The sequence below is a fragment of the Tamandua tetradactyla genome, chromosome X (assembly GCF_023851605.1).
Source record: "Tamandua tetradactyla isolate mTamTet1 chromosome X, mTamTet1.pri, whole genome shotgun sequence".
Classification (NCBI taxonomy): domain Eukaryota; kingdom Metazoa; phylum Chordata; class Mammalia; order Pilosa; family Myrmecophagidae; genus Tamandua; species Tamandua tetradactyla.
The window spans coordinates 19,866,658-19,894,545 of NC_135353.1; the positions used below are offsets into that span (position 1 = coordinate 19,866,658).

The 27,888-nt window shown below is 41.5% G+C and overlaps 1 protein-coding gene across 2 annotated transcripts in view; it reads left to right on the plus strand.

The window, feature by feature from the left end:
- The window catches only part of FGF13 (fibroblast growth factor 13), a 564,332-nt gene that overhangs the window by 343,384 nt on the left and 193,060 nt on the right, over nt 1-27,888 (plus strand). The window contains exon 2 of one of the 2 annotated variants that reach the window (XM_077146184.1): nt 8,410-8,577. The exons of the other annotated variant lie outside the window; for it this stretch is intronic. Coding sequence (XP_077002299.1) covers nt 8,410-8,577 — 168 coding nt within the window. The remainder of the gene's footprint in view (nt 1-8,409; nt 8,578-27,888) is intronic. 2 annotated transcript variants of the gene reach the window in all.

Here is a 27,888-nt window from a genome sequence, read left to right on the forward strand (position 1 = left end):
GTTTGCAGACTACAGAATTTTATTTGGGACACCAAAGTTTTGCAGCAGCAAAGGGAGCCAGGTCACTCAGAAGTAGCTTTGGGCTTCTAGGAATGGCAAACGATCTTTGAAGACATAAAAAGGAAATTTTTACCCTTATTGATTGGACAAGGGTTTGTCCAACTTACAGAGGTAGGTTTAGGGCAGGTTGGCTTTATTCTATATTGGGTAGAACTAAATGAACTAGGGGCTTGGTTGGCTATCTGGGTCAGCTGCCTTGGTGGGGCTTTCAAATTTCAAAAGACAAAGAGGAAACTCAAGATGGAATTTAAAGAGGAGGGCAGGCATGGGTTTTTTGTTTGTTTGGCTCTGAGGGATTTCCAGAGCTTTCTCTATACAATTTCCTCAGTATCATCCCATTTTATGGATGAGGAAACAGGACCTCAAAGAGGATGATGACTTGTCCAAGGTAACACTGGTGGCAATTGGGGATGGAGCTGTGCTTCGATTAGAAACCAGGACGGCTTGGTGGTCAGGATTTTGCAGGTACTGCACACCCCGTCTGCATTCCTTAGGGCTTTTAAACTTTCACCTGGAGAGATCCATTTTGTATTCCAGATTTCAATAAGTGGCCTAGGGCGTCAAAGTCTTATTTTCTTCAAGGAAATCCATCTTGGTTGTTAATCGTGCTCACACTTGTGGCTGTAATTGTTCTTTTGCTTTTTAAAAACTACCAGTTCTGAAACCATACTCTCAGACCAATTAAACCAGAATCTCTGGACGTGGAACTCAGGCATTGGCATTTTTTGAAAGCTTTCCCCTAGGCCCCCTCCCCATCCCCCACCATCATTCTGATGTGCAATTTCTGGAAAATGTAGCTTGAATCCCTTTTTTTTTGTGCATGACACAGCTGAAGGTCCAGTGTACACAACTAGCACATTACCAGCAAGCTTCATAATGAGCTCTTGGCACCGTTTTATCTTTCAGCTATGGGCTTGGAATGCTCCGTGTCGAAGGTAGCAGCTTATATGCAGTTTGTAATGGCTCTGTATGGGTGCTGAGAGCGAAGGGCCTATGTGGGGAGCTGAGGAGGAGGAAAAATGCGGTATCATGAGTTAGCTTTGGGGTACAGACCTATATTCCAACTAAGTGCTGATTTAATCACCAGTCCACAACATGAATCTCAAGAAGTGTTCATAAGTGCCAAGTTTGGTTTGATTCAATGTACTACAGCTGTCTCATGAGGAGATAGTCATATTCCCCAAAAATGAGAACACAGGGCAGGTTTTGTTTAATGGCTGTAGTAGAGCTGGGGCCAGAGCAGGGTTGCTACGAAGAGCTGTGCATTGTAGTGAACAAGGCCACGCAGCATCCCTAACATCTCACTTTGAACTGTAATTCTCGGCCCTGGATGTGCAGTTGAATCACCCAAGGAGCTTTCTCGAAACTTCCCAGTGCTCAGGCCCCAGCCCTGAGATTCCGGTTTAATTGGCCTGGAGTGGTGCCCTGGGTCTTTTAGTTTTTAAAAGTTCCCCAGATGATCGTGATGCTCAACCGCAGCTGCGAACCATTGGTTTCAAAAAGGTTGGGTTTGTAGGGGTCTGAGAAGGCAGACAGCTGGAAATGGCTGGGAGAGACGAAGCAAACAGCAGCAGCTCCACCTGAGAGCTTATTAGAAATGCAGATTCTCAGCCCCCACCCCCACCCCCAGCCCAGGTCACCTGAATCAGAAGCTCTGAGAGTTGGGGGCCAGCAATCTGTATCTTAACAAACCCTTCTGGTGATTTGGTTGCACAAACAAGTTCAGTTTGGATTATGCTAGATCAGGGTGCATGGGAGTGGAAAGCAATGAGAGAAGGCTGAAGAACTTGAAAGTCGCAGGCTGGTGTCAGCTTTCCTGACTACCTCTGAGATAGCCAGCAATACTAACACTTAAGAGTGTTGTAAGGTGGAATATATTTCTATCTGACCTTACCATTTCTTTCTCATATGCTCAGAATTGAAGCAGGACTAAAATATGTTATTAATGCTGGGGCAGAGGACCACAGGAGGTGCGCTTTGCTCTCCTGGTAGTAGCTACCACTTTGCCTCTCAACCCATTTCTAAGTTCAGTAGAGGTTGCATCTGCCCTGGTGACAGGAGCCTTGAGGCAATGGGAAGGCCAGGCTTACAAGAGCGCTCCTTAGATAAGGCCAGAGAAAGTTTCCCAGCTGCCTCTTCTTGCTCCTCATCCTCACCTGAGCCATGCTTCCTGATGTGGAGCAAGAGTGCTTTGCATTTTGGCAGTCCACGGCTTCCTGTCACCCTGGATGATTGGTATGCTCACCAGTGCCATTCCCCTCTCTTACTGGTCTGGACCAGGGGGCGAAGCTCCCTTGAATGGAATAACTGAGCCCTTGCAGGAGGTGGAGCAAGTCCAGGGGCCACCAATGGGCTTCTGGGATCGGTGCTCATTCTTTTTTTGTATTTTTAATTACATGGGCAGGCACCGGGAACCGAATCTGGGTCTCTGGCATGGCAGACGAGAACTCTGCCACTGAGCCACCGTGGCCCGCCTGGTGCTCATTCTTTACAAAGAGGTTTGCAAACCAGGAGGGCTTTATCCATTGACTATTTGGCCATGTATGGAGGCATTTGGGGTTGTCACAGTGTCTGAGGGAGGTGCTCCTGATATCTAGCACGTAGATACCATGGAGGGATGCTGTTAAACATCCTATTGTCACCACAACAGAGAATTATCCAGCCCCACATATCAGTAGCGTCAAAGTTGAGAAATCCTGGTCTAGTCCAAATCCCTTGTTTTCTAGATGAGAAAACCAAGGCTGAGAGAGGCAGAGTGGCATTCCAAGAGGTCACTCAAAAAGTCAGTGACAAGCCAGGGTGGGGATTCTGGTGTCCTAACCTCTCCAGCACGTAGTGCTCAACAGTTTCAACTCTCTCACAGATAGCGTTTCCTCCTTTACAGCTACCCCTTAGATTGGGACTGCTAGGTGCCGGCAACATGCCAGGCTGGATGCTTTCCATTTGTTTCTCCTCCTCCTTATCTCTCACCTTCAAGGTAGGCCCAGATCCCTAGAAGGCACCCATTTTATGAATGCCAAATTATCATGTGCAGAGCACTGTGGGTCGTTAGGAGAGCAAAGATGATGCCCGAATAAACTTAGACATGGTCCCTGCCCTCTGGGAGCTTGCATTCGAGTTCCTTGGGATAAACATGTATATTCCAACTCATCAGAATCAGCCTACAATAATAACTGAAAAACTCTCCCAAGGCATTAGAAGGTAGGACTACAAAGTTGTATCGAAACTGGGACCTAGGGGAGTGAGCTGACCTTGGCCTCAGGGTTTTGGGAAGGCTGGGTGCAGGAGCAGGGCATCCCTTACTTGGTTCTTGGAAATTCACTGACTTCATATTCTGAGTGAGGTGCTGGGCCGAATCCCGCATTTATAATAGTAAATAAGAAGAATAATGTCCCTACCTCAGGGAGCTTGAGTTCCTGTGCCGGACAGTCAGACAGGAGACAGATGAAAACATATGTGCATAAAGTGATCACAAATTGCCACAAGTGCAAAGCTACAGAAGGTGGCTGAGAAGGCATCTCTGGGGAGGTGACATTTTAAGCACAGCCCTGATGGATATAAAGGGGCAGTCCAAGGGAACAGGAGAAAGTCTGGCATATTCGAGGAAACTAATGGAATGCTAGTGTGAGCAAGAAGACATCCATGCAATGGAATTGGGGCAGTGTAGAGAGTTGGCATTTCATTGTACAATGAAAAGAGCAAAAACAGAGATTGGAGTGCAGGTGGGTAGAGGTTGGAAAAGAGAAGATACCTGAAATTTCTAGAAGTATTTTCTACCTTGGCCAAATCAAACTATCATTAGAATCGATCTATTGTATTTGGTGAGTTGTTTGCTTAAGTTATTCAGACACATTTCAACTTGCCATCTTGACAGTGTCCACTGGGTAAATAAGGCTTAAATATCTTATAGAGAGTAGATATAGTTAGGAAATAATTAGCTGGGGGGGAAAATGGAGGTCTTGATCTGATATATCCTATGGATGAATGTATTTCTCAGCATGGCGGCCGTTCAGTGACATCAAAGAGTAACTGCTCTGATTACTCCATTTCTTTTCACTTTCTTTGTGATTATACGAGAACACCTGAGAGTCTGTATTTGAAGATATTTTTAAGTATTTTCTTGCTGGAGTAGCTAATATATGTGTAATAACTTTGATTGGTAGTCCCATTGCCATATTCATTTATATTGCCTTAGTGATCTCAGATTTGCTTTGATTTAAAATCATGTATCATTAATTGTGTTGAGTCATCTCTGTGAAGAGTTGATTTAAAAGCAAAAAAACAAAAACAACAATAACAACAACAAAAAAACCCCAGCATCATCTCATAATTGAGAGCTTGTTATCTGCTTCCAGCTTGAAGCCAGCAAGTCTGCAAATTTCAGTGGCCTGGTCAGAGGGAAGGGGCTTTTGTGGCATTGTCTAAATGGTTTCCAAGGCTGTCTGTGGTTGCTTTTCTGTCTTTGAATAAAGAAAGAAAAATTTGTCGGAGACAGGGTAGTCTTGGAGGCCAAGAATAGTAAAGAATCCAATCCGTATTGAATGTGTCTTACTTTAGACCTGTTGTCCAACACTGGTATCTTAGCTTGTAGGCCAAGCTTTTCCGGTAACTTATTGTGTGCTTCTGGCAGGTCACTTCCCCTTTTTGAGCTTTATGTTCCTTATATTCAAAGACAATGGAGCTGCATTAAATTATCTCTAAAGAAGTTTTGTTTGGAATAGCATGGAGGATTACATCATAGCATTTATGATATGTAGCCAATGTTATATTTATTGATACAACTTTTATAGAGTAAAACTAGAGAGTTTCTAAAAATAGGAAAGATAAATGATTGTTAATGTCTCTAATTAAAAAATAGATTTAAAAGATATATAGGAATTTTTTTTGTATTTTTATCAATGATTAAGTATGGCTATCAGTGGGTACTTTTAAAAATTTCCGATTTGACATGGAAATACTGTATATCCATGGACATGAGTAGCTTAGGCCAGATCAGCAGGTTTAGACTCTATTAAAGTCTCTCCCCTTACCACAACTGCCCCATGACCCTGGCCTTGATCTTGGAGGAGAGTAGGGATGGTTTGGTGCCTGGCCAACACTGTTGCTAGCAACCCAATTCTAGATTCAGCCTTTCCTGTCTCATGGGGAGTAAGTAGAACATCTTTTATCACCTCTGTTCATAAATGATCATCCCACCAGTAGAGTCACTTATTCTTGTCACCTCTGTGTCTGAGTATGCAACCTGTCAGTGTCTGTGTGTCTGTGGATGTGTGGATTTGTATGTGTGCCCTTGTCTCCTTCAACTAGGTACCACACCTATGGACTTTGGGATCCTCAGTAGGGTGGGGGCTGTGCGATCGAGATTTGGGGCACTGGCTCTGTGGGCATGATTTCCCCACAGAAGTCTACCCTGTGGCAGCTTTTGCCTCAGCACTCAGCAGCCTTTAAGCATGGGGCCCCCAGGTCCAGAAATCAACCATGAGTTGCCACTTTAACTGGAAAGGTCAAGCTGAGCCTTTGAACACTGGAGTCTTTTGCCCACCCCCAAGACTGGGCAGACCTGTGGCCAGGAGGGGCAGATGAAGTCATTGAATGAAACATGGCCAAATGGGTTAAATGAAGAGAGGGAGGGGTGGTTGCCAGAGGATAGAGGACAGGTCCTGTGCAATGAGGGAATGTTCTAGAAGGGGAAAATGGCAGAAAACATTCGTCTAAGCCAGGCAAAGAAGAATCTCAGTCTTTTCCCCTGACTTCTTTGCAACCCCCCCCCCTTTCCCTTTTCTAGAGCTAGTGTCTATTGGAAGCATTGCAGGAATCCTCAGCCCATTTTTAGGAAAGTCAAACCAAGATACGTCTTGCCTTGGCTCTGGGGTCCTGTGGAAAGTCCGCTGTCTCTCCTACTGCTGTCTGTTGCATATACCTCCACTCTCCTACTTTGGAGAACTCTGGAAAAAGCTTTATTTGATACAGTAGTTTTCATCTTCACCCCTAATACCCTCAAATTCAGAGATTTTCTGTACCCAAATGAAGTGTTACTATCTAATGCCATGTCTGGTTAAAAAGCCCAAAATGTTTCTAGCTGTTGTGTCAACATGACACCCAGCTACTGTTAAATTAACTTTTTTTGGTGTGTGCCTACATTAACTAATATTTGGGCCATTCAGTAAGCAGAGCCATTAACTCCCAGGTGTTCATGATTTCCAAGGAAATCTTCTATGCCTGTGGTTATTACGCTGATGGCTCCCTAAAAGCTCTCATCCTGGCACCTTTTGCACTTGCTAAATTTGATTTGAAGACAGAAAGGGAGAGAGAGAAATTTGTGGAAAGCCATTTTCCTGGCCGTTGGTGACCTCTGTGCTTTCCCTAACATGCTGAATATTTTTGTTAGCTCTTGCATCAGCCAGGATGTCATTTTCACTCGAATTTTTTTGTTACAGATAACCAGTTGTATCTAATTAAACAATAATGAGGGCAGAGCTGGGCATTTTCTGGGAATTACAGACCAGCTGGGAAAAACTGAAGGCTGGAGAGTCAGCCAAAGGCTGTGAGCTTCAGCGCACCATTAATCTCCAGAAATGCCCATTTGTGACATCATTGTTGGTGTTAAAAAATGAAAATGGAAGACAATTTGCTGATGTTTATCGTGTACTTCTGAATAACAAGCTCCCTATGCATTATCCAAAAGTCAATTTTCTCTTTTATCCTCCAATCGCCCTTTTAATCTTAAAGGATGTCACCTATATAGCAATGCTGGAAAATGAAATTTCTCAGCTTCCATGTAATCATGAGTGGGTCTTCCTTTTTTTTAAGAATCCCAAGGTGGGAATTTTCTTTGACGATATTAGATAGTAAAACCAGAATTTTTCTTCAGCTGTGATGCCTGAATTTGACAACTGTCCATATTATAATGATCTGCTCATTGCAGAAAATGGTTACACATTTTGAATTGCTCCAATTCAAGAAAAAAACTATGTGCACTCAACAATGAGATTCTAAGATGTTATGGGCCCATTCCTAGTCAACGAAGGGGACTCTGCCCAGTTAAGCTGTGGTGTAATATTTTTGATTACAGCTGCTGAATGAGAGGAAAATACAAAGGGACTTGACTAAAATATTCATCACATTCTTGCATAATTTAGTGACTTACAAAGGAAGACCACAATTCCAAATATAGGCAATCTATCAATAACCTGTTCTGAATGCATAATACTCATTCAAAAGTTCTGTTGGTTTTTATGCCTTTTTTTTTCCACCAACATGAAAGAAAGTTTCTAAAGTCCATTAAGATCCCAGCCAATGAGCTGGGACTGTTTTACTAAAACACAGAAGCCTCAGATCCCATCTCATTTCTTTTTCACAAGCACACAGCCTTATTATTCTTCCCCTAAAAAGTTTGCTGGTGGTATGAGTCCTGCTAAATGCATGTTAACTGTATGCATTTGGGGGAGTGGGATGAGTCAGCATGTCATTAATCACAGCTTTGGAGGTACTGACTCACTCCTGGGGAAATAGAATGACCTCACTGGGAAGAGTGTGAAGAGAGAAAATCCATTCTGGGGTCAGTTCCCTGTTTCTGCAAACACAGACCAAATTTGCATCCGCTTTGGCGGTGGGTGGTTATCAGGCTGAAGAGCATGACACCAGACCCTGTAAAGGCAGACAACTTGTGTTTGCAGGGAGGAAACACTAGTGATGCACAGTCCTAATTAGGAAAGGCACAAAGGGGACTGGAAAGAATTGAGGACTGAGAGGGGCCTGGTGTGTGTATATATCCCAAATTAGTAAACCAAGCCTGGCCTTTGCATAATCCAACAAGGGTGGGCTCTTAAGTGGAATCTGTTGCCTTCATTAAGGGGTCTGGAACATTTGAGGTTTATTTGCAACAGTCCCAAGTTCTCTTTGCTAATCAAGGCATATAAAGATCAGTGTTCTGGATTCTTCTCTCAGGCCCTCACCAGCAGCAAGTCAAGAAATGAAGCACAAGTTTCTACTTGGTTGATAATTGGCAGTCATTAGCTAGCCAGTTCCACCTGTAAATATTTATATTGCACTTCAAATTAAAACAGGTGAGATCAACTTGGTGTTCATTTGGGTTTAATACGGGTATAGATATTCTAAATATTGAATTCACACTCCCCGCACAGCTTAACACTATAATAGTTTGATTCATATTTTCACCTAAGCCCCCTCGAAATCAAACCCCCAAGCCATCAGATGGCTTTCTTTGAAACTTTTCTTAGGAATGTTGTTTCTTTAGTATTTCCTGGGAGTTGATTGGATTTTTTTGAAGTCATTCGCTGCTTTCATGAAGCTCTAACTTGAGTTCATTTTGTTATGTGGTGACCACAGTTCTGGATGACGCCCCCCCTGGCACACAGGAATACATTATGTTACGGCAAGATTCCATCCAATCTGCGGAACTAAAGAAAAAAGAGTCCCCCTTTCGTGCTAAGTGTCACGAAATCTTCTGCTGCCCGCTGAAGCAAGTACACCACAAAGAGAACACAGAGCCCGAAGGTTTGTGCACGACAGATGCGTGTTTTGCTTGTTTTCTCTTATTCGCCTTTCTTTCTCTTTCTTTTGGATTGTGCATTGCCCTCTGGTGTGCTATGTGTTGTTCAGCCCCTGACATAGCTAGGAGGTCCCCTGGCTCGCTGGTGATGACCGCGTTATGCACTCTCAGATGGGACACTGTATAATGCGTTCATCTCCGGCACAGCACCCAGCATCCTCCTGCTTCTCACAGCTGAAACCTTTTCAGCTGGTGTCATCACACTGCCCCGTCTTGGCTGCCAACGTTGCTTGCTCCTGTAGCCAACATCTGGCCAAGTCGGTTCCCATCACCTTGCATTCCTGAAGCAGCAGTCGGCTGAGGAATGCCACCTCTAAAATGAGATCATGACAAGAGTGTTCCAAATTTGTTGGACTCGCTCGCTTCTACACCATAAAGCTTCTGCATTGCGCTCGAAATATGCTTATGGTTTACTTAGTCCGCTGAGGCCCAGGCTTCCCATGTAATGCACGCCCAGTTGCACTTTGCCATAATGAAATGCATGCTTAGAGGAAACTATGAGTAGTTTGCTTTCCTTTTCAGCTCGAGTACGGGTTTGGACAAATCTACTTGGTGTTACGTAAACTGAGGTTAATAAGGTATTTGTGGCAATATCTATGCCATAAATCTTCCCTTAAAGTACCTCACCTGGCCAGAAAGAGTATTTGGTCATTTTTCCCCCCAACTTTTAGGCATATGTCAAACAGGAACATTTTTTTGCATTCCTCTGCAATGAAAAGGTGGCCAAGTTTTTCCTATCTCTGTATGTTTCAACTTCCAAATGACATTTTGAGAATTATACAGTGTCTGTGAATTAAATCCTTAATGATATGTTCCCCTATGACAAATTCTATTGATGCAGTTTACCAGTGACTGGCACTGAAAGTTTCCAAAGTCACCTGTGTTTTGGCAGTGGCTGTACACTTTTGCGTTAATGGTTCTGGTATAAGTTCTAAGAGAGACTGTACTCCTTTTTTAAGTTGCCCTTCTGCAGCCTTATGGGATTTCTCATTAGCACTGTCTTCTTGATCTGGGGAAGTTTGTCATGTGGTTCTGTATAAAGTTTGGTGCATAAGGAAATTACACCAGGCAGACTTTATTCGTAGTTTTGGAAGCAAAATTTTAAATCTCAGAGACTCCCCTTCTACACCCTTCTAGGTAGAGGAATAAGTGTTCATTGGCAGAAAATGGGAAGCCCATATGTGTCTATGTTTAATTTTATTTCAGCAATAGAATAGAGCATATGCATTTATTTTCTACTCATACATTTGATATCCAAGCTCTCTGCTTTGGATGTGAGTTGTGATGTCAACATTTATTCACCTGGAGGTGTTAATGGTGACACTTTACAGTGAGTAAATCAATCTTTTGATGGCTTAGGAGAGACGACACTAACTTTGTTTTGTCCTTTAATGAAGCAGTTTTTTAAAACCAGTGGCAATTTCTTTACCATATATACTGCATTCCAATATTTCTGCTTTCTTTTCTCTAAAATTGTGCATATACATATATGAAAGAATATATTTTATATTTCTGACACCAAAGCTCTGACAAGTGGTTCAAAATTGTATATATTTTAATATACTATGCAGATACTGTTTTTTTTCACTTGCAAATGAGCCTGAAAAACAAAATTTGATTTGGGTAAGAAAAATAAGCTATTTAAGAAGCAGCTGGTTAAATACAGTCAAGCAGTTTGTTAGAAACTGACTTCAAATTGTTTTAACAATACTCAGCTGATAAAAACAGTAGGCTAGCTAAATATGCCACCCCTTCCCTTTTATGATTATAAATAAGCTTGGCAGGCTTTTATGTTAATTTTCAAAATATCCTCTGGAATATATTGTGAACACCGTTTTGTTTTCAGATACGCAGAATTCTGTAGGGAATGGGGACCAGGTAAACTCTCTTTTATTTACACAAGGTTTGGATCATTTCCAATCTGTCATTTCATCCACATGTCGAGGGACTGCCATTATGTTTGACTTGGCTGCCATCCCTTCCCTTGTTTACTTTGATATTGGGCAGCAACTTCTCTCAGGTTGAAGATTCCCCTTAATCTTGCCCTCCTGCCACGTCCTTTGGAGTAGCAAAGCCAATATTTCCCTCCTTATCCCTATGAATTATTTGTAAGAGAATTAGACTATTTTGAGGCTTTCTGGGATGACATTTTAACTCTATTTACACTCTTACTGTACCCCTTCAAACAAGGGCCTAGAAGCTAATGGTGAACCCAAACTTTTAAATGAAAATAGCTGATCTCTGTACAAATCAACAGGATCCAGAAGACCTTAGATACATGCTATGGAAAAGAAAACACGCTATGGAACAAACCTTGGATAAATAAGCAAATAGTGCTGAGAAATTAACGTGCTTACTCCATGTAGAATACCAAAGCTCACCATTTCCAGGAGGTGAAGTAACTGTGAGGTTTAGAGGGTGCCCACACCAGTTTGGCAAGCGGGAAGACTGTTTTGTTTTGTTCAGTGCTGTAAGGTATAGTCTTCAGTTCTCTTTTAAAGTTGCAGGGACATTTTGTTATAGCTAGTAGAAATAAAAGACATCTTTATGCCAAATGGATGGGCCCTTAGTTTTAAACCTCAACCTTAACCTGGAACATTTCGTCCTCGTGATGCGTTTTGAAGAGATAGCGCTCTCATGTGTTCTCTTTGCCAAACCATGAGGTAATCGAACTTGGCCATGGAAGTACACCAGCTTGCTACCAGGTGAAGGCAATTGACAGGATGGTGATGCCATCCATTGCTTTGGTGCAATTACAAACCGCCAATGTGTTCTCTTCTACTGAGGTTGTGTTCATACAATGTCCAAAACCCTCAAGTGAAAAATTGAAAAGTGACTCAAATTTATAGGGACAATAGATATTTGAATTGAGCATGTTTTTAGAAATGATTAAATTAGGTCAAAGAGGTTTGTAGGTTATTATGTTAAAGCTAGAATTAATGTTTAATCCTTACTGACTTAATAAAATCATCTATGTGTTTTGCATTACTGAAGATAATGCCTTGGCATTGCTTTTGGTTGGCAATATGTTTTTAAGGGCCAGGTTATTTCCATAGTCTATGACCCATTGTGATTTGGTACAGATACCTCATTTACAATTGTTCATCATCATCATCTACACTGATAAAGATATCTGTTAGTTGTTTCCAAGGCCTTCAGAATCCATGTAAAACAATACATAGAAGGACTGAAATATCTCACTGGCTTTTAAGGATACACTAAGGCCAAATTGCACAGTGCCAAAAACAGGTTTCCATTTTTTTAATAGCCAATTCTGAAACAAATTCTTCAGTCTTTCCAAATACTTGTGATTTTCAATGATATGATTATTTACATAAAAAAAAACTTACGATGTAATCTTAATGTGAGTTCTGGAATTTGGCTGAAGAAACACATACAAGTATCTGCGAGTCTAATTTGGCCTAGTACCAGCAACACTCTTTGTTATAAGGAAGCCACATGGAGAGTGAAGATTGTTACCAAAAATCTTTTTCTTACTGTTCCAGGAGCCTTTTGGCAAGAGGAAGTATAATCATCATGGCTCTATTCTTTGGTTCACTTTTTCTTTCTGTGTCTAATGTGCCAAAATGAAATCACTGATTTAGAGTAATGCCTAAAAGCTGGTCTATTATCAGCATAGCTTCTCAAATGCCAGTCATTGTGTTTTTACTGATATTTGAAGAATATTAAAAAGAATCACACCAAGATGTACATACTTGCAGTAGATTCTGTTGAGAAACTACAGTGAAAAATAACTCGTGTATTCCCATTGTTTGCTTTTAAAATTGAAAATTCTGGTTAGATAGTAAATTCAAAGGAGTTAGCATAATACAGGGAAGATGTTATAGAGTTTAGCGATTCATCACCATCTCCTAATCAAGGATTTGGCCTCTTTCCTATAGTGCTGTTTTCCCATGATTTTTAAAGATATACAAATTTCCATCTCCCTTAGGACATCATTAACCTTTCGATTCAAAGAGATATACTACCAGAATGACTCTGAGTTGGAGAAGAGAATCTATTTTCGAGGCTGGTGATATAGTTGGCAGCATCCACCAACCAAGAGAAAGCAAAATTATGTGCCTAATGTTAAGGATGCATGTTTATAATGAGCACAGTGATTGTTACCTCTGTGATGCCTTGGTTTCTTTATCCCAGAAAGAGCATATGTCACCATGAATATCTGTCTTGCCTAAATGGTAGGAGAGAAAGAAAACAGAAATACTATTAAGGCACATGCTGAGGGTGGTACTTATATTTTCATCATCAAAGACTGCTCCACCATGTTTTCTCTCATTGTTGTGTCTTCCTCATTCTAATACAAATTTTCCTTTTTTTAAAATTTTTTATTAATTAAAAAATAAACAAAATAAAACAACATACATAATCAGTAATTGACAAATTCACAAATTTTCCTTTTGAGAAAAGTGGGCCAGGGCTCATTTGAATAGTCAGTTCAATAGAACAACAACAAAAAAATGCTTTTGTTAAATCCTTTGGTTAGAAATAGAAAGTTGGGTAGCAACATCTGATGCTTGACACCTCAAAATGTCTTGACCTTTTGGAAGGATATGGCTGGGTTCCACGTTGGTCTCCTTGAGGACAAGAACTGAGAGGATATTCCTATTCTATTAGGAGAACATTGGGCCATGTGTTGGGGTGACTTGAAGAGATACACTTTGTTCTTAGTCTTTTTCTTTCAAAATAACTATCACTTGTAGTCACCCTGCCTGTGATTTATGACCTGAAGGATGACAAAACAATGCCAGAGACTTTTTGATGCTCATCAAAGCAAATCGCAGCTTAATTGCAGTTACAAGGAAGATTTTGAAAAATTAGTCCAAATTTAAATAAAAGTAAAGCCCAAAATCTGAAATCCATGGTGATAAGCAGCTGGTAAATGCCGAGTCCAGCTCAAGCAACTGTTCAAACAGGGTCAGAAGGGGCAATGGGAGATTGAGAAAAAAACACAACACAGAGTTAAGAGAAAGCGGGAGGCTAGGTTATTCATTGCCTGACTGAAGACAATGACCTCGAGAAGCCAGCATAAGTTTATTTTATACTGTTTAACAACAGAAATCTAGATGAGGCAGTGCAGTACATGAGAAGGTGTTTGACGTAATGAATAGGGATACAGAATTTTCTTGAGAACAGAGTGAACATTAATTAGCTTGCTTGAAACTGCAGAGGCAGAACTTTCCCACAGTAAGGCCAGATTAGATAAGGTGCAGCCCAGGTTGGACCTCATCCCACTGGAGACCAAGGGGCTGTGCCTCCAAGGTTATTCTCATGTGGCCTTGCCAGCAGTCAGAGGCCGGCTTCATGAAAAACCTGACCTGGGCCCCAACAGGTAAACACTCTAACAAAGCATTTAGCACCAAGTGTTAAAATGTGTTTCTCTTGGTTTCCAAGTCAATGTGATATTTCCTAATAACATTAGGATACCAGTAATGACAGTGAAGCTTCCATTCCCCCACCTCATGGCAGCAGACACAAAATTACATCATATTTGGGGGATCATTTTACTCGCTGCAAAACTCATAATCTAATCGAGGAAGTATACTTAGCAGCCAATAATTCAATTGCTGGCCAGGATGAGCATTTATTATTCTCTTATTGCAAATAATGAGCAGTTCAGTTTAGTCTCCAGGTTTGCTTTTACAGCGGAAACTAATAATCATTTATTCTTTGAAAATATGATTCACTTTTAAAAGCAACAGGCCTCTTCTCTCCCTTGAGTCTAGGTGCTCCCAATGTAGTGGTAATGTGGTTTTCCTTAGATTTGGTATTTCCTTTACAACTCTCTCCATGGAGATTCCTCTAGGTAAATATTGGAAGCAGATATTTCACCTGTATAAAGCCAGCACTGTTGACTTGTTTCAGGAATTTCTTCAAATTCTGACACTGCTCTGGGAAGGTGCTCTGAAAGGTCTACTGGCTGAATGGCAGTGTGTGATGGCCACATTCTGATAATTTAAATATATATATTATATATATATATATATATATATATATATATATAATATATATATATATATATATATATCAAATCAAAGTAATGATACTTGAGGAAATCTAGAAATCCTTCCTCTATATGGGCATTGGCTCCTTCAAAGTCCTTACATCAGGGATCACATTGCCAACAAACTTCTAAGGACTGTGATGCTTCAGCCACCTCTCTTGTTTTTTTCTTTTCTTTTCTTTTTTTTTTTTCTGCTTTCATGGCAAATTGAAAACCACTTAAGAACTTCTGCCTCTCTGAGCCAACATGGTCTGACCCAGCAAGGCTATGCTCCCTATTTTCAAAGACATAGCTTTGGTCTATTTCCCTAAATCAAGCCCAACCCTGGTAGGATGGAGGGCTGCCTGTATTAAGAAGGTGGCACAAGAATGTGCTGCTGCCTCTGCTGCTGTTTTCTGCTAGGCTTTTGTTTTACATAACTGGTTAGTCTGGTTGAAGGGACTGCAGGACTGAATGATTCTCTCTTTGACATATTCTTCAAAATTATGGATCGATGTTTTCCATAATATGTTTTGTGGCACACTGAGCATAGAAAACATCTTTGGAAAAGATATGTTCTGTGGTCATTCGTGGAGAGTCACAACGCAGATGAGCTTACTCAAAGTTTTGAAGAGTACTGAAGATCAGGAAGCTGTCTTACTCTGCACACTTCAGTGGTTAATAACATCTCCCATATACCAGACCCTTTTCTTCTCATGACGCCTATTAACATTCATCCCACAACTTTGGGGAGTTTCACGCTGGCTCCACTGAGCAGCATAACCCCACCAAAGCTGGCCTTTGACAAATTTTGAAAATGAATGTTTTTCCCTTTCTCCCTGACCCTTGCCTATTATTTTCTTTAGGGAAGTGGCACTCAAAGGGTACTCGATGGATCAGGGGCAGCACTGAAATTGTTTGTTGCCAGTCAATGATGAGAGAAGGTGCTTATGCCAGAATGCAAACCACTGCATTGCTTCCTTCAACAAGGGAGTCTTGCTGAGTTACTGTGGAAAAATGTCAACTGAACTGTATAAATTGTGGGCTTAGTGACATAGCTCATAGACCATGCTAGGTCTGTAAACCATACTCTGAATAAAACTGCTTTGATTATTGATCCTCAACCCTTGGAGTCCCTTGGAGACCTTTTAGAAATATTGGTGCCTTAGCTCAACATCAGACCCCAAGCAAACCAACCAACAAACCCTCCAAAAACTCTCATTATGGACCCTACAAATAAGTCGTGGTCAAAGCGCCCCAGGTGATTCTAATGTGTTAACAGGGTTTGGAGTCACCTCCTTAGAATATAATAACCTTGGCATAGGTCTGTTGAGCAATGTCAGCTGTCAATTCAGAATTTTTACCATGCTGATTGCATGGGTCTCTTTAGGAGGGGCCTCGTGATTAGAGGGCACAGCTGCAGAAGCAGCAGTTCTATGACCTTTAGAAATTGTGGCCATATAAGGTATCCATCCTTCCCAGTGCATGCGCACCCCCCCCCCCCCATACACACACACAAACACATGCACATGCTTTTCTGAAGTTCCCTTACCTCTTGGCCAAGCTGCACTTTTACAGAAGTCATTGGGTATAGGAGCATGACCATAGGAGCATGGTAATCTGCCACCTTGTGACCAAGATCCTTTCTTGCAAGCAATGGTTGCAAAGGTTTGTTCTGGGATTCAGCTTGCAAATGTTGGTCGAAGAGTTTCTCAGGACATATGTGTGAGTGTCCTTAAAGAAGAAGATGGAGATGGAGAAAGGGGTGTTTCGATATGCCAGAAAAGTACTGCAACTTCTTTACTTGATCGTTTGAGGGGGAGATTGTAAAAAGTTGATCGAAGCTGCTTATGGCCTGGGTATCTGTCCCTGAGTTACACCAGAGACTGTCATCACCCAGACATTGCCCTCTTATCGTATAGACATTACCAGCTCCTGCAGCATAAAATATTACAGCACTATATACGTGAAAACTGCCTTTGACATAATTAGGGGGTCCTTAATTGCTATCCATGTTTATAAATCATTCCTGGCATTCTAAATTACATTGATTCAAGTATCCATTTGTTATACCCTGCAGCATTCCTTAGCATGCTTTGGAGTAAGCAGCTTGAATAATGCCCATGGGAAAGTGTTGAACAAGAGACACCGCATCCTGCTTTTTATCAACACTTACCCTTGTCTTGCCTCACAGCCAATATCCACACTCACTCCAACATGTCAAAATCACATGTCCACTTCCACTTATGTGCTAGCAGAAGTCTACTCGTGAGCCTGGGCTAATTTAAGACAGGTGTTCTCAGATCAGCTCCCGGTCAAGCTTAAAGCATCTCCAGCTTTGGGAGCAACAAGTGTACATTAGCTTGAGGACCAGATCTATGAGGAGGAAGAGGAAGGGAACACACTTCCACTGGACAGCTTGTGTGTACAGTGAGAACCCTGCACAAAGTTCCCCTTAGAGGCCTGATCTCATCCTCCCCCAAACTCTGCTGGGTCGCCGCTATTATCACCATTTCACAGATGGGGAAACTAACATACAGAAAGTTTAAGTAACTCCTCCAATAAATGGTAGAACTTGATTGAATCTTTTTTCTGGCCTCTGAAACCCATGGCCTTTCCCCTCCATGACTTCTCCTTCATGCTTATGTTTCCCCTCTTGCCCTTTACACAGTTTTGCATATTAGAAGCAATTTTGGTGTAGAAAAAAACACCTTAAGTTTAAAGGAATAAAATGCTGCCTACATTCCATCCTCAGCTCTTTGGGAGCAAGGGATTATGATGAGCTGAAGGAACTTCTAATTCTGTGGGCCTGGGACTCAGTGGAGTGCAGTACTCAAAAGATGTGAATTGAATCGTTCTCACCCTCGAGGAGCTGATGACTTTGGCTAGGGCACACAATGAAAGAGTAGAATGATTAAGACATAATTCAAGTCAATGTGAATGCTGTAGAACTGTTCCTAGATGTGCTGGTTTGAAACTATTATATACATCCAAAAAAAGCCAAGTCCTCTAATCCTGATTCAATATTGTAGGGTGCAAACCTTTGATTAGTTAGTTTCCATGGAGAGTGACCCACTCAATTGTGGGCATGAGCTTTTGATGAGATTACTCCATGGAGGTGTGACATGCTCAATTGTGGGTATAGCCTTTTGATTAGATGGAGATGTGACTCCTCTAGTTCAAGGTGGGTATTGATTAGTTTAATGGAGTCTTTTAAGAAGGGAGACATTTTGGAGAAAACACAGTTGCTTCAGAGCTGATAGAGACATAGACATCTGGAGATGCTTGGAGTGCCGAAAGAGAGCAGATGCCTAGACACAGACGTTTGGAGATGCAGAGTCCAGCAAACATTGCTATGTACCTTTGCATGAGATGCTAAGCAAGCCAGAACCCAGACTTGTGTACCAGAGGAACTAAGTGAAGGCCAACATATGCTTAGAGAGGAAACCACTAGCATCAGAAGCTGGAAGCAATGGAATCTGGAACAAGGACCAGCAGACACCAGCCACATGCCTTCCCACATGACAGACATTGGCCTGTCTTGAGTGAAGATGTCTTTCTCTGGATGCCTTAGTTTAGACATTTTTCTGGCCCTAGAACTACAAACTTGTAACTTAATAAATTTCCTTTTTAAAAGCTGTTCTATTTCTAGTATATTGCTTTCCAACAGCATTTAGCAACCAAAATAGTAGATAAAAGACATAAACAGGTTCATTGCCTATCTCCTTTCTTTAAGTTGGGGTGATACTCCTCTCCACTCATGGTAGTGGAAATGAGGGGAGGCCATTTCTAATTTTTAAAAAAGCTCATTCTTTTCTTTAACATTGCTTTTAGTTGAATCAAATCATTACCAATGATAGGCATGTTAACCCTACACCCCAACCCAAGGTCAATAGTAATGAACAAAATAATTAACAAGTACCCAGAAGAGGCCCTTTACCTAAATTTATCTTAATTCTCACAATAGTCCTTCCAGGTAAGTAAATCTTTTACTCTGTTTTAAGGATGAGGAAAAGGAGATTCCTGGAAGTAAAGTAACTTGCCCCTGGTCTTTTAATGACTCCAGGATGTGTCTCATAACAAGAATGGCCCTAGAATGAGCTCCCATTTTGTCCTCTAGTGATATCATAGCATGTATTTAGAAATTTGGCCTGATCTCCTGAGTAAGCCATGGTGAAAGGACCTTAGATTAAAGAGGTGGCTTGTGCTTGAGAGAAATAAGAAATAGATTTAATTTTTAAATGCTTTCAGAACACGTTCTCAGCAAAATGTGACTTGGTCAAAATGCTTTACCATCTGCAGTGGTAGTTTTGGGATTTTTATCCATTGTAGTGGTATCTGCTTCTCAGCTGCAGGCCAGTTTCTGATCACCTGAGGTTACTTGACTTCACCCTTGCCTCACAAAACCTTATCTGATGACCCTAAGTCCCAGCATGGCAAAACTTTCATTACACAGTGAGAAACTCCTTAAGGTACATGAGGAGAAAGTCCTACCAAACTGGGTCGAATCACTGTCAAGATATGTTCTTTGTAACTTTCACAAGGAATGTGATTGCATGGAATGGCTCACCTACCTCCAGAAGCATGAAGAACAAGGTCCCAGGAATTTGTGAGGTGTATTCTGTGCAGGGAAGTCTGTACTGTGCTTTGGGTAGATGCTTAACCATCAATTTTTAGCATCTTTTATGTCCCAGGCACTTCAGGTTTATTCCTGCCAATCTTCCCAACAGCCGTATGAGGTAGATGTCCTCAATCTTGAAGGACATCTTTGGGAAGCTGTAGCAAAAAATTATGAAATAACTTGTCTGAAGCATATGGCTAATAAGCATCAATGGGGATTTGGAGCCAAGTCTGTTTAGCAACCAAACCTGGTCTCTTCCACAACACTATGCTACCTCACCTCATTCTATACTTACACTCCCCCTTTCAGGTAGAAGGCCTGAGAGAAGAGCTCAGACCATCTTACCCACTGCTGGTGAGAAGGAAGCTATAGAACTATCTTGAATCTCTCCACAGAATGCACTTACCCAAAGCACCCACAGGGAGACTTTTCTTGGGTTTCCTCACATCTTTTTTTTTTGCATGGGCAGGCACCAGAAATTGAACCTGGGTCTCTGGCATGGCAAGCGACAATTCTGCCACTGAGCCACCATCGCACGGCCCCTCACATCCATTTTGCATGTTGGGATAAGCACTTGGCAAGGAGTTAAACAAAGGAGCATCCCTGAGATTTGTCATCTTTTCTCCTCTTTTGCTCCCCATGTGAACATTTACCTACTGCAGGTCCTTTTTCCTGCAATGTATGCTTAAATTGAGAGATGGTTCAAATCCATAGTTTGCCTCATGGAACCACTAGACCTTAAAAGCAGCCTTAACTGGTTCAGCCAAAGAGCTGCCTCCCCAAGCAAAGGGAAAAGGTGATGGAGAAAGTTGATGGAGTGTCCTGTTTCTGAGGTGAGGTTTGCACAGGTAGAGAAGGCCTATTTTTAGGTCATTGTCCCAACCCAGCTCTTGGGGGGCTTGGGTTGGGGTAGTCCTAAGCTCAAAGAACACATCAGGCACATAGTTAGAATAATGAATTTTATTAAAACTTATGAACAGGAGAAGATTTTCCCAATGGCAAATGCTCCACAAAGGGCAGGGAATGCGAGGGATAGTTTATAAGGGTTTTAAGACAAGGGTGTGACAACAGAGTTTGAGTAATGTCTCCTGAAACAGGGGTCTGCATGGTTGTTATCAACAGTGATCAAGGGAGGGGAGTTTTAATGCTTTATTTATGATATCATCTGTACATTCTTATCCCTTCCCCCCTGAGGAGGTCTGATATCCTTTAACTTCTGTCCTCGTCATTGTAGGTGGCTCCATGCAGTAACTTATTCTCATTATGGAGTAGGGGTGAGGAGAGACCAGGCCTTGGCTCCCCACAGTCACTCCCTTTGAGAACCTTGAAAAGTGTAGCCCCAATTTGGGGTAGTCTATCTCCAAATACAGGGAGATTATGGGGACAAAAATCTCTGTATTGGGATGATTTGCGTTTTCTATCCTTCTCTCCAGGTGTGAGCACAGATGACTTCCCCCTGATTGGGTACAGGTCCTTCATTGAGTACCTCAGTGGAGGGGTGGGGGTTAGGGGTGCTGCCTTAATTGAGGTATACCAGGTGACACAGTTGAATTCTGCTCCTTCCAAAAGCAAAAAACACTGGAACAAGTCAAATGTGCCCCTTTGTGGTTGCCAGTTACCGTTCAAAGACTGGATATGGGACACCCATGCACATACACATGCATACCTTTGCTAACTATAGTAGAGTGTATTGGGAAAATACACTTATGTGCCGAAAAGTAGCAGAGCTCACCTGGTCCCCTCTACTGGAGATCTTTCCCAGATACATCCAGCCCAACATAGCCCAGGCTGAGCACATCCCTCTAGGGGATAATGCCCACTCAAACAGGTCATTCATATGGCCAGGATGCTAATCTAGCAGACTGCCTTAGGCTGTGAATAAAATCTACTTTTCTGGCCACAAAGAAAGACAAAGAGCATTTCAAAAAGTAGGGGTTATACATACAATTTTATTGACAGCCCTTTCCAACATGAGGGAGTTAGAATTGGCATAGCCCAAATACCCCTCAAGCGTGGGAGAAAGATCAAAGGTGATGGTGGAGTTATACAGAGAAGGTAGGGTTTAACAAATGAGTATGATTGCTGAATCATTGTATTGGTATTCCTTTAGTCTCCGGTATCTTAGAGCAGCATGGAATAAAAACCTAAAATTGTGTCTCTCACTCAAATCCCATGAGCCTGTTTTTTAAAATATATATATATATATATTTCATTCATTCATTGTTTTTTCATTCAACACTTGGTGTGACAGTCAGGTACTGGTGTCAACTTGGCCAAGTGATGAAGCCCAGTTGTCTGGTCAGGTAAGCACTGGCCTGACCGTTGCTGCAAGGGTATTTTGTAACTGGTTGATAAACCAGGAAGCTGGTGTATTAAATCATCAGTCGATTACAGCCTTGTATGATTACATCTGTGATCAACTAAGGCATATTTCCCCCACGTGAGATAGTCTAATCAGTTGAAGGCTTTTAAGGAAGAAGACTTTCACTGCTTCTTCAGCCAGTGAGCCTCTCCTGTGAAATTTGTCCAGACCAGACCCCTCATTGGAGCCACCAGCTTCACAGCCTGCCCTATGGATTTTAGACTCTTCCATTCCCACAGTTGCATGAGACACCTTTATAAATCTTGTATTTACAGATCTCTCCTGTTGGTTCTGTTTCTCTAGAGAACCCTGACTAATACACTTAGCAAGCAACTTGTCTGTGTGTTGGGCACTACATGGTCCTGCCTTTATATTGCTCAAGAATGAGTTCTAGGCTGGTGTCAGATATTTAAGGCTTGTCAATCTGTGGATGGGATTTAAAGCTATGAGCATAGAGGAGATCACCTAAGGAGAAAAAAAGTAGGTAAAGAAGAGAGCTGTGACTTGGGGCACACAAATATTTTAAGGTACAGTCGAGGAGAAGGGACCCCTCAACAGTGAAAGGAAGAGCAGAACCAGGAGAATGGGATGTCAAAGAAACCTACAGAGGACTGGGTTTCAGGAAGGAATGAGACATCATACAGTAGAATGCAGTAAGGAGGTGCTGAGGTAATGCGGGCATTTCAAATATCCCTTTTAACATCTAGACTTTGAAGTTCAATCCATGACAATATAAAACAGATTTCTTCCCTCATGCCCTTGGTAGACCTGGAAATGGGTTTGCTTAGAATGGCCCTCCATGGCTGGAGTGATAAGGAATCACATACTGTTTAAACTGCCCAGGAAACCATCAGTCTGTGTAAAGATGCCATTGATTTTTCTTCTCTAGAATGTATCTAAAGTTTATGTCTTTGCCAAGACTGATTTACTCCTTTGTTGTTTGTTCAATTTTTACCCAATGGTCTAAAAATATTAGACCCCCGGGAATTCAAATTCAAATAAAATGGTCTCTTGAGTGCTATATTTTAAAAGTGATGTATTTTAGAGCTGCAATAATATGCTGCAATCAAGGATGACATTACATGAGTTTCCAATGAAGTAAGTTCTCTGCCAACTTTAGAAACATGTGCACACTTGCTAGACTGTGCAAGTTGACCCCTTATCTAGCAGTGAAGGTTTCTTGCTGAATCAAAGACCTAATGTTCACAAAGAACAAATATACAGTTTTTCTGTGTGTGTGAAGAACTGTTGAATTGACAGTATAATAGTCTATATAATTGAACTGAGGTTTCATCTAGCATTTCTGAACTTGGCCCATGGAAATGCTAACTTGCCAAGCAACAGTAGATGACAGTTTTCCTTCATAGGGTGACCAAGATCAGATAACTCTTATTGAATGACCTCAAGTTAGGGAAAGGACCTTGTGTTTTCAGGATAAGAAAATAAGAAATTAAGTTAATTCTTTTTTCATAGTGTAAGGTGACCCAGGGCATTTTGGGAAAAAGAAATCTTTTTTTGTGGAAGCCTTGTACTTGGATTGCCCTTTAATTGAGACTAGATTAGGTTACTACCCATTTCTAACTAAGATCAGAGGCCTGAGTCACTAAGCACTTTGCTGAATGCCCTTCTTCCAAAGACAGGAAAATGTCATCATAGAAAATACTACACCTAACCCTGACAACATTCTTTTTTCCCCTAGCTTATCCAATGCAACTTCCCTCCTGACTGCGTATTAATTAAACCATGCTGAGACAGGACCTTGCACCTTAAAATGTAGGATATTGCCTCAGTGGAATGTGGATGCTAAACAAGGAGACTATATATTCCTATAGCTTGTGAGACCCTTTGAACCCCTGTCATCCATGTCTTGTCTTTTAGCCTTGAGAAAGGGCTTTGAAGAGGAAGGGGAAATAGCTCTGGAAGTATTGGGAAGAGGGTCCGATTGAACATGCAAAATAATCTTTGTCCTCTCTCCAGTTTTGTTCTGTTACTCCCGGTGGGCGTGGGGAATGGATATTGGGGAAAATCCCCAGGTGAAAGTCAGAAGCCATCTTCACCCCAGACTACTCCAAGGCCATAGTATTTATCCACTTTGTGCAATGTTGCCTATTTTTTTCTACAGAGTTGATTTAAACAAACTAACCAACAAATTTTAATCCTTGCTGATGAACAATATTGGGTTAATAGTAACACCAAATTACATGAAAAACAAAAGTGAGAACTAAAATCCAGTAAAACATGTTTGTTAATGAGTCTTTTCTGCTGCAAAAATGTGTTTTTCAGTCTTTCCTTCAGTTTGTCCATACCAGGCCTTTTGTTGTGGTTGTTTTAGTTTGCTAATGCTGCCCAAATGCAATATGCCAGAAATGGAATGGCTTTTAAAAAGGAAATTTATTAAGTTACAAGTTTATAGTTCTAAGACCACAAAAATGTCCAAACTAAGGCATCCAGAGAAAGATACCTCGACTCAAGAAGGACAATTGTCTGTCACATGGGAAGGTACACGGCTGGTGTTTGCTAGTCCTTTTTCCTGGTTCTGTTGCTTCCAGATTCTGATTCCAGTGTTTTCTTCTCTATGTGTCTGTGGGGCTTCACTTAGTTCCTCCAGAGCAAAGCTCTGGAATCTGGCCTGCTTAGTATCTCATCAGAAGGCACATGGTGATATCTTCTGGGCTCTTCCTCTCCAAATGTCCTTGTTTAGGTGTCTTCTCTCTCTGTTGGCATTCCAAGCATCTCCAAGTGTCTGAGTCTCTGTCCGTTCTAAAGCAACTGTTCTCCAAACCTCTGACCTTACTCCATAATGCTTCCCCTTTTAAAGGACTCCAGTAAACTAATCAAGACCTACCTTGAATGGACAGAATCACATCTCCATCTAATCAAAAAGTCATACCCACAAATGGATATGTCATATCTCCATGGAAACAATCCAATCAAAGTTTCTACCCTAAACAATAGGTCTGCCCCCCACAAGATATTTTTAGGAAAGAAAACATGGCTTTTCTGGAGTATATAACAATTTCAAACCAGCACAGGGCTAGAGCTGGACTTCTCAGCCTCAGCATAAGTGACATTTGGGGCTAGATAATTCTTTGCTATGGGGGTGCTGTCTTGTGCATAATAGGATTTTTAGCAATGTCCCTGACCTCTACCCACTAGATACCAGTAGCATCTCTCTGCCTTGAGTTTTGACTGCCCAAAATATCTCCAGACATTGCCAAATGTTCCCTGAAGGGCAGAAATCACCCCTGGTTAAGAACCAATGGGTTACATAGAGCTGCAAAGGAAACAGGTATGGTCTGAAGATTGCTCTTATTTCCCTAGGAGCCAATCAAAATGGTCCCATTTAATCACAACCCATTTCTTCTTTCCTTCAAATACTAAGGTAATAGTTTCAACTTAATACAAATTCAGATTTATACCTCCCAATCCTCCCCTTACCCCTTCCTGAGCTTGAAGTTATCTATACTAGTTAAAAGACTTCAATAAAGCCCACAGCCATGATTTGGTATAAGGATGAGTACTTACTTAGTTTCCTCCACATGTCTACTACGGGAGCTCTGGGGCAATGTGACGGAGCCCTTGACTTCTAGAAGCTTAGAGTCAAAACTCTAACATATGAAAAATCATGTAAGTCAGTTTTTGCCAAGGACCCAGTAGGCAGAACTCATACTGAAACCTACAGGAGGCCAGAAGTGGTTAGGTAGGATTCTGGGAAGTGGCTGGATTTGAAGGAAAGAGAGAATGTGAATAGAAAGGAAAAAACATCAGAGGCCCTTCCAGCCTGGGGCAGAGCATGCCAGAATGAAATCGCAATTGTTTCTGCAGATATCAGTCAGCATGTGTGGTAGGGTCTATCTTATGTGTAATTTATTCATTTTTGTAAAATCCAGATAGGCTTTAATGCTAGAATATGTTTTTCATTAATTTACCTCATGGATCCTTTTGGACTAAGCTGTAATTTTGACCTTTTTTTTTTTTTTTAATACATGGGCAGGTACCAGGAATCGAACCCAGGTCCTCTGATATTCCAGGCAAGCATTCTTGCCTGCTGAGCCACCATGGCTTGCCCATTTTGACCTTTTTTAACCTTCCATTTCACTTCATGGCCCACACCAAGAAGAGGCATGCTGTATTTTCAATGCATATTAAGTTTTGAACTCAAAACTCCAAGTGGTCCTCACATCTCATTCTGAATTTGTAGATTTCTGGAAGGGGAATTTATTAAAGTTATTTTCTCCCAAATCACCAATACAGAAAGGTAACTCCAGCCCCTATTCCACCCCCAAATCATTTTGCAAATAATGAATCAAGTTTAAAGCAGACTCAAATACTACCATCAGTCTGGAAGGTCATTTTAGAAGGCTTCTGCCCAATCCACTGTCTTTCTTCAGCAGAGCTAATGATGAACAGAGCATGTTTTCATATCTAGTTCACAATTTAGAAGCTCAGAGAACATCAAATCTAACCATTTGGATATAACAAATATTGACTGAGTCTGTCTAATTGTGCCAGGCACTGAGGTCATTGTTCCTCTCGTAGTATTTAGTCTTTTACACAAGCCTATACAATTTTTTAGGGTTTTTCCTCACATCGTTTTGCTCCCTTTCCATTGCCAAAAAGCAGGAAAAGGAATTGGGGCAAACCTTGCATTGTATTTTGGAAGACAAATAGGAATAAACCCATCAAAGTTCAGAAAAATTAATACTCGAAAGGGCTACCAAAGAACAGAACTAAATTTATCTCTCAGCTAATTTAATTTGTTTTCCAAAAGCACTGGCAACTTATCTGGTTCCTGTTTTTCACTTTTATTTTATTCCCATATTGCGGTAAAGTGCCCTCCGGTGAGTTATTTACCTTTGGTCAAGGTCCATCCCTTCCTTAAGCCATATCCTTATCTGTAAAATGAGAAATATTGCATTGAATTGGTACTGAATTCTCTTCTTGTTTAGTAAATCTTGCAATGGTTCAAGATAAGACTATTTGTGCTAGGTTTGCTAACAACCTTATGCCCAATCAGGATGAAAATTGGACTAGCAGACATTGCCTAGCTTCATAAAAGTTTCAAATTGTTGCTGACTTGAGCAGGGCAGGTCAATGTTCTAAAGCTGGAGGGCTTTATGACCATATTCTCATGGCCATCGGTTTCTACTTTTCCAGATTCCTTCTGAAACTCGTGATCTCGATTCAGGGGTAGCTCTGAGTTAAGTGGAGCCTAGGCATGGACTAGTATGGGATAGGGGAAGACAAGTAATGTTTTCTGAGTATTGACTGTCTTCATTTCATAAATTAGCTAACATGCTTAAATTGGACAAGTAACTTGTCCAATACCACATCATTAAGAAATGGGGGGGGGGCATGGTGGCTCAGCAGGCAGAGTTCTCATCTGCCATGCCAGAGACCCTGGTTTGATTCCCAGTGCCTGCCCATGCCAAAAAAAAAAAAAAAAAAAAGGAAATCGGGGCATTGAGGATCAAACACATATTTTCTTGCCTTTGTGGCACTCGGCTCTCTCTGCAAAGGAGCTTCTCCAGACCCACCTCCAACTCTGGTTTCAGGGTCCTAAAGCTGTCATGACCCTAGTGTGGAGGACTCCCTATTCTGTGTCCTTTTGTGGAGAAGTTCTTTGGAGCAAGGGGACCTCAGAAGGAAAGATAGAAACTGGGGGCAAGAGAGAATGCTTGGTTGGTAAACCAACAATACTGGCCACTGGACATCCCACCTCCCATACCTCTGTTCCCTTATTCAGAGCCATTGACGTCAAACATCACATTACTCCTCAATTCACCAGCCCCTATCTTGAGCTGTCTTGGCATGCATGCTCTCCTCCCTACCTCCCTGTCTTCCCTTCCAGACACATAGTGACAGTCAGGTATGGGAGAGGTGCTACTCTGAAAGGAGCCAGCTGCAGTTTCATTTCTCTTTCCCTTTTCCATTTAGTCACCCACTGTTTCATTACAATTTTCCCTGTGAAGAAGTACATAGAAGTAGCGAGACTTGTGTATGCCAAATTTTCTTATCCATCTACTAACATGCTTATTTATTTCCAGTGGAAAACTTGAAAAGCCATCCATATCTACCCAGTGTGTAAAATGTTCCTGGGTGTACATCATGTATGGAGTGGGGTGTAGGGACAGGGCACATACTGGCATTTATTCATCTAACTCAAAACAGTTTGCCAAATCAGTTCCCTTTCTTTCAGGTTGTAGTCGATTGCTCATAAAATCAACAGCACTGTTGCTGCTGGCGAATTTTCCCACAAATTCAGAATTCTG